General features: G+C 31.8%; 1 protein-coding gene across 1 annotated transcript; it reads right to left on the bottom strand.

Moving 5' to 3' along the window:
- Window positions 1-3,715: 3,715 nt before the first annotated feature.
- LOC129309149 (sodium/pyruvate cotransporter BASS2, chloroplastic-like) lies at window positions 3,716-9,543 on the bottom strand. The gene is made up of 13 exons (XM_054950549.1): window positions 9,248-9,543; window positions 9,049-9,160; window positions 8,470-8,596; window positions 8,321-8,362; window positions 8,123-8,236; window positions 7,981-8,043; window positions 7,383-7,510; window positions 6,497-6,578; window positions 6,135-6,186; window positions 5,896-5,993; window positions 5,602-5,760; window positions 4,491-4,580; window positions 3,716-4,368 (listed from the first exon to the last, which is right to left on the bottom strand). Exons 1-13 carry the CDS (start codon window positions 9,360-9,362, stop codon window positions 4,291-4,293), a joined length of 1,260 nt encoding a protein of 419 aa, XP_054806524.1. The 5' UTR covers window positions 9,363-9,543; the 3' UTR covers window positions 3,716-4,290.
- Between the last annotated feature and the right edge of the window lie 657 nt (window positions 9,544-10,200).

The following is a 10,200-nucleotide window of genomic DNA, read 5'->3' as shown; positions in this document are numbered from 1 at the left end:
TACTATTAACTTAGTATAGTATACCAAAAGTATAATGACATTATTTGGCGTGACCAATTAGATCATCATAAATCAATATTGACGCAAAGTATTGAGAATTTACAATGACATCTATTGAAGAACCAAAAGATTTTTCCTAAATAGCCAACATGTTGTATGCTTAAAGAATTATCATATGTTACTCAACGAAAATTGTAAAATTATCACTAGCAATGATTTAGATTGGATCCTAAACTTTTATGAAATATATTAAGTTGATATGAGCTCATTTAGGCAACATATGAACCGTAGAAATATATAATGAAATTAATAAACGAATCTACAATATGGTTACATTGGTGTATATTAATCAATTTACAACAAGAAGTTTGTGATTGAAAAATTATATTATGGGCACATTTTTTAGTCTAGTGATCAAGATAATTCTCTTGAAAATCCATGTGATTTCATATATCAGGCTTCAATAAATTTTGATATGAAGAAAAGCCTATTTTCCATAATGGTCAAATAAAAGCATTTATGCCTCCAATGAGATGATTAGGCCAATATTTGGAAAACAAATTTTTCCATAAAATATGCTAGTTTGCATGTTGCAGCACTTATATGCATTAAGTCAATAAAATATTATGAATATCCCCTAAATTTGGCTTTTTGTCAAGATACAGAGATTTTAATCGTGCAAACTCCACCACAATTTATGAAATAGATCAAATAAAGTTGGAAGCAGATGTTGGGTCAGATACTTATTCTTGTTTGTTTCTAAATGAAACAGAAGGATGTTTTTATAGCAAACAAGTGGATCTAAAAGACTTATATTGTATGGTTTGTTATCCTAAAATGAAGGGGAGATAATGAATAAATGGAAATGACAATAAATGAATGCATTCTCTATATCTCATATAAATCCTCATGTGTATGTTTGTATGTATGTATGTATTTATGTATGTATATATGTATGAACTAGAAGTTCATAAAATGTTGCATTCACAGAATATTAGAAAATAATCACTAGAAGTAATTATTGATATGATGAAAATCAATGAATTGAATCATGTGTGTAGCGTGAAAGACAAATTGGTTTCAAAAATAAAAAATCTTATAAAAAGAGAAAAAAGGAGCATATAATTAAGATAATTATATTAAGGAGGTTGGCATTCTAAAAAAATGAATACATAACTGACTTTTTAAATCCCAAAAGAGGATCAGGTAATCGATAACAATGAAGATATCTTGAAAAATTATGTCAATATGAGAAAAGATGAAACTAAAATGAATAAAATTGTTGACAATACTTTTAATGAAAACGAAGAAAAATTACAACAAATGAGGATTTTGATAGAATGTGAATAAAAAGCTAATCAAAGTACAAAAAATGACACAATACAAGTAGAATTACATTCACTTGTTCATGATATGAAAGTTTTGAACTTATAGTTCAAGCACATGAAGTGTGATATTATACATGAGTATTTATGAGAAAGAGAATTAATGTCACATGAAAAGTTTGACTTTCAATATAAGAATATTTTACAAAGATCAAATACATGCATCAATATATTATCTCGTGGTGGATGAAATTATATCTGGACATGTTACTAGTCTAGTAGTATAAAAATTTGATATGTGTCTAGTGAATGCGGACTTATTTATATGACTCTCTATACAATGATATTTACTTAAAAATTTTATCATGATTTAAGACGACAAAAGCTTCTAAAGATTTTTTAGAAATTTTCTTCGTTATTATATATGCTCGTATGATTGTATGCTTATTGATTTGAATAAAAAATGATTGATTTAGCATTATTTAATATTTTGAAGAGTTTATATGAACACTTGATTGTTAAATAAAAATGTTGAGATGTTGGATAATTAAAATCGAAATTATTTTTCTTCAAGAAAATAATGAAATATGGTCCTAAACAATTGAAAGTGGTGAGTTTCAATAGTGAGATACATGAGTTTTAGAGTGTGACAATTTAACTAAAGTTCTAGACTACTCATCCTTGTAAGGATGAGATCCTATCCTCATGAGTATTAGTTCAGTTGTTGCAACTTGGGTCATTGTTCTTTCTCATCCTCACAAGTTCTAGTGTGACTCACATGAGTTTCAGTTTGTTACTTAAGTTTGCCTAAGTTTGAGCTTTGAACACCTAAGCTAAATTATCTTCATCATAAGTGTTCAAAACTTGTCTAATCACACTTACAAGCTCAAGATCATACCTGTGCAAGTTTTGACGTGTTCAAAAGGCCTTTGATCTCTTGCATTTATTCCTTGCATGATCTAGATTGCCTCCACTCGTGTTTCAGTCTTCCATAAAAGCTTGTGCTTCTGTATCCTTAAAACATGTGAGTATTATAATGAGTCCACACGTGTAATGTGCTCTCATCAATGAACCTAAAACATGTGAGTTTTAAAGTTTTGACACACATTAAATGAGTTTCACATAAAAAGTAATTTTGCCTAGTTTCCTCATGTATACACGCAATGTAACAACTTTAAACAACTAAATGAGATCTCAAACAGTTATAATCTTTCTCACACTATAAATAAAACCTCATTTAAGTGTTTGAGTGTTTGTAAACTAAAATCAAGACTTGTGAAGTAATGGGATTGTATTGTAGTAACAATCATCCATTGAAACTTATGACTATAGTGAAAATCATAAATATAATCTTAAAGATTAGACATAGGCCAAATGATTGGGTCAAACATACTCTGCTTTTTTGTTAGGAAAAGATATTAAGAACTTGATGCCTAATTCACCTTTTTTTGGGTGACCAACTTATTTAATAACAATACCTCAAATAAGATTGCATCTAATAGAAAAATACATTTGGATAGCCAAAAAAAAAAAAATCAAAATTCTATTCACCTTCTTTGAAAGGGGAAAAAAGAATATTGTATCATCAACATAAGCATGATAAGCAAGATGAGAGATTGGTTTTGAATAAAAGGAGTAGAATCAAGTTACATGAAATTGCTTGAACAACCTATTATAAGAGTTAAATTGAATTAAAAAAAAAATACTCATATAAAAATAGTCTTTTCTACCTAGACCAAATAACTTGTGTACCAAATGAGTTATCCTCGATGGGTTAAGATTGTCTTATTTAACCCATGTTATTTATAATAAAAAAAAACAAATGAAAATTGAAAAATATAAAAACTGGAGGGAATTTAGGCATAAAACCCTACAAAACAAGCAAACTTTGAAATGAATCACGATGGAATTAATCAATTACATACATTTATGATGTGATTTTTTTATTTGCATAGAATGTCACCTGAAAACTTCTCATTTAGGTGTAATTCAAAAAAAAAATGTTCATGAAAAAATATAAATAAACATATTGATAAGTTAGTCCATTTAATCCACTATCTCACGAGAGTCAAGTTGGGTTTAGATTTTTGTCAACCTATGTAGGAATGAGTTAAACCTAATCCAACCTCTATTTTTCACAATATACAGGCTGGGTTGGCCCATATTCCGACCAAAAAAGAGATAGGACCTCCTTACCCAATTAACCTTTCTAGAACAAGCTGCTACATGATCCTCCCATTGACAAGCAAGTGGCAAGCAACAGAGTATTAACCATACTAACTAATCTTCATACACTTCCACACTAAGAGCATGTGATCTATACATGAAGTGCTTGTGGTGTAGCGAGCAGCAAGTGAAGTAGTCTTTGTGTGTGAAAATAAAACAAAATCTTCAAAAGATATCTATTTAAGATTATCTAAGATAAAAAATTAATATCAATTAACAAACAGATCCAAGATACTCAACAACCTGTGAGGGGGGACATTGTACATTGATGACTTCAGGGAGGGCCTTACCAACTACAGCACAACTAATATTGGAGAATGGATCAAACATAATCCTCCAATTAAAATTTTCTTAAATCCTAAGACAAAATCATAACTGGGAGCAAACCTACAAGGGACCTTAATCCAAAATATAATATTAATATCTAGGAGAAAACAAGTAAGGATCTCATAAGAAGTTTAAGGTCAAATTAAGATTTTTAGTACTAAAATATAGGAGAATGAGTATTGAATTTGGAAACTTTAGTTGTGAAGAAAACCTAATTTGGCATTAATTTTCTTAGGAAATCCTTACTTGTAATTTCCCTTAATATCCATAATTGCAACTCTCCCCAGTTCATGCGTCCTGAATTCCAAGCATTGCAACATCGTGTGACCCCTGAATTCAAAATGATAAAAACTTCCCTTCTACTTTAAAGATATCACGAGGAGAAGCAATAATGAGGATGGGCAAGAAATTATTATTCCTTGAAGTCATCTTTATCATCAAGGGGAATTGGTCTGTTCCTCCAAAACACAGCAAGAGCACTACCTCCAAGCTGCATTAAAACAGAGACAATCTAGTCATTAGTACATTTCTAGATCCTGAAACAAGGATTGAACAAACAAAGAAATGATGAGACGATTCAAGCATGTTCACAAAAATTGGAACATGTCATACCGCCATGCAAACAACACTAACAGCAGAAGGAACTGCCACAAGTGGGTTTGAAAAGTGCTTCTGAGCAAGCAAAAATCCCAGTGCTGAGCTCTGCAGATATACCAGAAGTTAGAAAATAATGAGCATACAACTTAACTTAGATCAGTTACTTGTTTTTAGTCAAAGAAATCTATGGCACATAAAAGCAGACTTTAGATCATCTATAATACATACATTTAGGAAAGAGACTGACATAAAAGAATGGAGATGCAATTTCTAGATATATACTGTACATTTCTTTCAAGTTGTTATATAATTTCTTTCTTTTTCAAAATATATATTGCATGTATATTTTCTAAATACAAAAGATCCAAATCTCATAAAATGCACTTCACTTTTGTTTGGTACATATGACCATGCAATACGTATTATTTTACAAAACAAACGTTTAAGCAGTCCAAACATGTATAGATGTACATCCCTTCCAATGATAACCTCGGTTCATGACATACCGAACAAGATAATGAACATTTGTTGAAATGTTCAATGAGTCTATTACATCACATAATCTTACTGATGTATACCTAAGTGAGATAAGAAACCTACTCCAAAAGCTAGCTGTTAAGATGGGAAAATCAACTCACTAAAATACCTTATTAAGTATCCCATACTAGTTAATATTGGACTTAATAACTCATACTACCAAGTGTCCATCAATTGGCCTCTCATGGAAAGCTAACGTCTCAGCAGCTACACTCCATGTCACTTGATGATCAAAAAAGATTTTAAATTACTAAACCTTTTTATCTTTATAAAGATTATAAAGATTAAAATTTTAACAAAATTTTACTTTGTAAAATATACAAACCAAAATTTTAAATAGTTAAAACTATAAGAATTAAGTTGCAAGAATCAAAGTTTAGAAATTAAGTTACAATTGAATCAAAACTATTAAGAACTAGTTACAAATAGTCAAAATTCATATAACTAAATCAAAACTATAAGAGTCAAATGATTAATTTTCCCTTCAAAATTTATCCACTAACTGAACACATCATATTGACTTATGAAGGAATAAATATCATGAACTATCAATGTGGATAAACCAATAAGATATAGAATGGATTTTTACCTGCATCCCACACTCTATAGATATCGTGCGAGATGTTGATTCACCAAATGAGATTTTTGAAATCCAATAACCTAGAGCAAATGCAGCACTATGTAGAATGACAACTGGCAATATCAATTGCGTGCCTTGAGTTTTCAAGACATCTGCAACTTGCCCAATCTGAGAAGTTAAAGCATGTCAATTTTCAATGCAATGTAACAACCACTATATGAAATACAAGGAAATTAAAAGCTAAAACCATCAAAGATAAGTACTGGTTTCTGAACCCCACCATTTGAAGTTGAGAATACTTACAGGGCTAGCACAAAGAAGAGTGGTCAAAATGACTCCTATCAAAGGTGTAACTGTAATTATCTTAGAGGTGAACTTGGGGAAAAATTCATTTGCCAACACTGTCACATAAAGAAATATTATCAAAAAGGAATTTAAAGTCTTGCTATTATACATCACATCAATTGAAAACATGTTAGACTATATTGCAGTTTCAATGCATCAACTCTCAGCAAAAGTAAATTGAAAGATCCATCTCTTACCTCCCACAATTGTTGGCACTAAAACAACCTGAAATGTGCTAATAGCTAGGCCCTGGGAAACAAAAATCCCCACCTAAGTGAAAATTCCAATTGGAAAACTGACAAGGTATCTTGTAAATATACTCGGTTTTTGACAAGACAAGACATAGGTAAGGTTCTTAGGGCCCTTGCTATTACGTTCTTTAATTAAACCATATCATTGAAACATTTCTAAAGCCTCAAAACCATATTATTGACTTGTTAACAAGATATCTGTGTCATTATTATAGAGAACCTAATAGCAAATACCAAAGAACTCTACCCAAGATATATCCATTTTAAAAGATCTCGCCAGATAGCAGGCCACTACTGTCTCAACTTACAGCAGCATCAACTGGAACAAGTTGGCCAGCAAGAAGCTTTGTTAGGAGGGGTGTCATTACAATAGCTCCAATTGTTGAACACCTGTATAAGTATTGAGAACAACTTTAAACATCATTATAGTCAAATAGACCCATTGCTTGGAGGATGGAAAGGGAACCATCAAATATGTCTTCGTAGACATTAATCAACCACTTTTTTTTCTTTTTAACTTTTTGAAGTTAGGGTTCATAGGCTACTTCTTACCCTCAAAATTAGTTTATGTTAGTCTATTTTCATTATACAATCCAAATGAGCCCCAAGAGCTGAAATAAATACACTATACAAACCAAACATAAACTATCAAAGCTACCTCTTCCCTGTATAAATAATATCAACCTTCTCCCGCATTTAGTAATCACAAACTGTTCCTTAGCTTGTGGATCTTATCGATCAAGCTAAAGTCTTTTGCAAGCTCAGCAAGTTTATATTCAAAGTGTTAATTGTTATCAATCAATATCATATGTCAAAATTTATTCATAAACTTGCATGCAGGCATCAACATATTAACCTTTAACAGACAAAATTGAACAATTCAATTACATATTTACTAGTAATTAGCATGACAGTGACATATTAATCCAAATTCACCCATCTCTTCCTGAGTTAGCATTCGGAAACAGATAAAGAGATAAATTAAAATAAACAAGGACTATTAATCCATTTATACTGTACGGGTAAAGCAGGATAGGATAGCCACTGCAAATTATTTTGTTTAAAAAATGTAGTGCAAGCCAGAATAAAAGCTTTATCAATTAAACAGTTTTCAACTCAAAAGACAAAGTTATACTACTAGAAACAGAAAGACAGCCAAAAGTAACCTTAAATATGTATGCAGGTCAAACATACGTTGTCATAAGAACAGAAAGGGCAACATTTCCCTTGGATATGTAGGTAGCAACATTTGATGCCTGACCTCCAGGGCAGCATGAGACCAGAATAAGACCAGTTGCTAGAGGGGCTGAAAGTTTTAGAGCCTGACAATAAGATAGAAAGATATTAGAAGATAATGTAAAATAATAGTTCCTAAAATGATTAATGCACTAGCTAGCTATATGATAAAAATACAATATCTTACAAATTACAGACTCCCAATTTTGTCAAAAATTACACTCCCAGTTGTCATTGCACATATTTCACAGAAGGCAAGAACCATAGGGTCAACAAGTAAGACTGACAGGGGGCAAAAAGGAACTGAGCTGCACTCTTACAAGATCATTTCATCATCCGTAATTAACATCTACAGAGAAATGACATGGAAATCACCAAAAACGCCTTATAAACAAATAGATAAACTAAACCCTTGTGCCTACACTAAGATAATTTAAATTTATTGAAGACCAGGAGAGGTGTAAACAATGAACTATTAAAGATGACATTATTGTTATCACTAATCCATTCTGCAAGAAAAACAGATAACGAACTTGCATTGAAAATTAAGGAATACCATTGCAATAACAAACCCTAACATGGGTTTGATCAGATATTGTGCAAGAAATCCTACACCCACCTGCAAAGACAAAGCAATAAACTTAGACAGTGGGAATGAATAGTACTTTAATTTGTTTTAATGATTATTTGTCTCTTACAGTCCATGGATTCCGTAGACATCGTCTGAAATCCTCAAATGTCAATGTCAAGCCCATGGACAGCATAAGGAAACCCAAGCCAAGGGTAAACAGGTCTGTCTCCAACCAAGTTACCTGAGATAAGACATAACATCAAAGCAATAATTCAAATGTCTTTCTTTCCAGGACAAAAGTACATGAAGAAGGCAGAGTAACTACAGCAGCTGGCTTGTAAATGCCAACAATGGCCCCCAAGATGACCTGTCCATGGAGGTGAGACAACTATCAAACCATTGATCAAGCAAGAAATGATATGAAAGGTTTGAGATACTCGAGACAGAAGACCATCACTAGAGTTTGAGACATACCCACACTGGAAAAAGAGTGGTTAAGGTTTCAATCACTCTCTCATAGCGGCTCATCCTTCCAGCTCTTTCGGGAAGATTTCCAGATACATCTGTTGTAGCCTTGCACAAAATTTGAGAGTCCCCAAACCTAGCAGTTAACAAATAAATTTCATTTAAATAGAGAATTCAAAAGATCAAACACCAATAGACAGAGCAAAAGATTTACCAGACATTGCATATTTAACAGTAAATAAACTACATTTAATGCAGTTGACAAGCAAAGCCCTTTTCAGACCAAGAGAAGAACAAAGCCACACTTGGTAAGATTCGATATTCTTCGGTGGAAAAGGATTTAGACAACCCTAGTCTGCCAAATGATACTTAAAGTTTATAATAGACTATAATTTTAATATTAATATATCAAAATAAATATGCAAGCCTACTATATGATGCCTGTATACAAATTCAATAAAGCACCAATACAGTTACAGTTTATACCACGTCAGCATTTTTCTTCTTTTACTGACTTGGAATTTAGAAATATGTCACCATCAGTCCACAGAGTATAAGTGCAAGGAAATCTAAACCTTCAATAAATACCTTGACAGTTGATTCATTGAAGAAGTTATCGCAACAGCGCCAGTTGGAGCCTTCAACTTGCTTCTGATTGCAAGGCTTCTTCCATCAGGCAGAGAAAGCCCACTTGTTACAACTGAAAGACAGGAAAAGAAACATACTAAGAAAGTTCAATGCTGAGTACAACAGACAATCAAAAAGACGAGCCCGAGATCGAACATACCCAAATGGGTATGATTATGACGCTTGGAAGTAAGAGCGGGAGAGACAGGATTAAGCAGAACATCATATGCTCCAAGCTTATAGTCTTTGAGTATGATTCTAGAAATGGAAGCCATGGAAGCAGCAATGATCAAAAGCGGGAGAATCAGGCGATTAGAGGGTTCGAGTTCAGAGAATATACTGGAGCATAGATTCTGATACGATTGATTTCGAAAGGGAAATCGCTGTTACGGAAATTGACTACAAAATAACAACGTTGCAGATTTGGATATTTTGAGGCTGTCGTGGAAACGGATAAGCCGCTCATAATCGGCTCGATCTCATCCATCAGCGAAGTTTCACTTTCACAAACGCAGGACCCGGCTGCTTGAAATTTAATTTTAAATCTTATTTCATCAAAATGAATTTTTATAATAACAAGTAATAACTCTTCTTATCATTTTTGTAATTTAAACCATAAATGCCTGAGGATATTTAAAAAAAAAAATTACTGCAGCTTTTCGCCCTCAACATTTACATAGAGATGTAAAAAAAGTAAGCCTCGCTCTTATGAGTCAGGCTTTTAAAAACTTAGACCTTCAAGCTTGATTTTTTGAAAATAATTAGTTTCTAAAATTCAACCTTTATTTGAAGAGATTAGAGTCAAGCTCATAAATCCATTATATTTTATAAAAGATTTTAAAAAAATCAACAAAATAAATAAATACAAAATCTAGATATAAAATCTTGATCAGGTTTTAAAATGAAGATAAAAATCTTCAATTTAGATCAACCTTATCAAATATAATAAATATAAAATCTTGTGTATCACAAAGTACAACACTAATCAAAACTAAGAAATAGGCTTTATAAAGTAATTACGTTGAAGAAATTAGTAAAAAATTTATCAACATTATGTTAAAATAAATGACAAAAGAACTATCATTAATTATTTTGACAGCAGATTCAGTTGAA

Source organism: Prosopis cineraria, unplaced genomic scaffold (assembly GCF_029017545.1).
Source record: "Prosopis cineraria cultivar Desert tree isolate PC_DT_omini unplaced genomic scaffold, ASM2901754v1 PC4, whole genome shotgun sequence".
NCBI classification, from domain to species: domain Eukaryota; kingdom Viridiplantae; phylum Streptophyta; class Magnoliopsida; order Fabales; family Fabaceae; genus Prosopis; species Prosopis cineraria.
This window is presented reverse-complemented; position numbering and strand designations above follow the sequence as displayed.

Coding starts and splice junctions, on each gene's coding strand:
- LOC129309149 (XM_054950549.1), bottom strand. CDS start 9,362: ATGGCTTCCATTTCTAGAATCATACTCAAAGACTATAAGCTTGGAGCA. Junction 8,044..8,122: donor GTCTACGGAATCCATGGACT/GTAAGAGACAAA, acceptor TTGTCTTTGCAG/GTGGGTGTAGGATTTCTTGC. Junction 5,994..6,134: donor AGTGCCAACAATTGTGGGAG/GTAAGAGATGGA, acceptor TTTATGTGACAG/TGTTGGCAAATGAATTTTTC.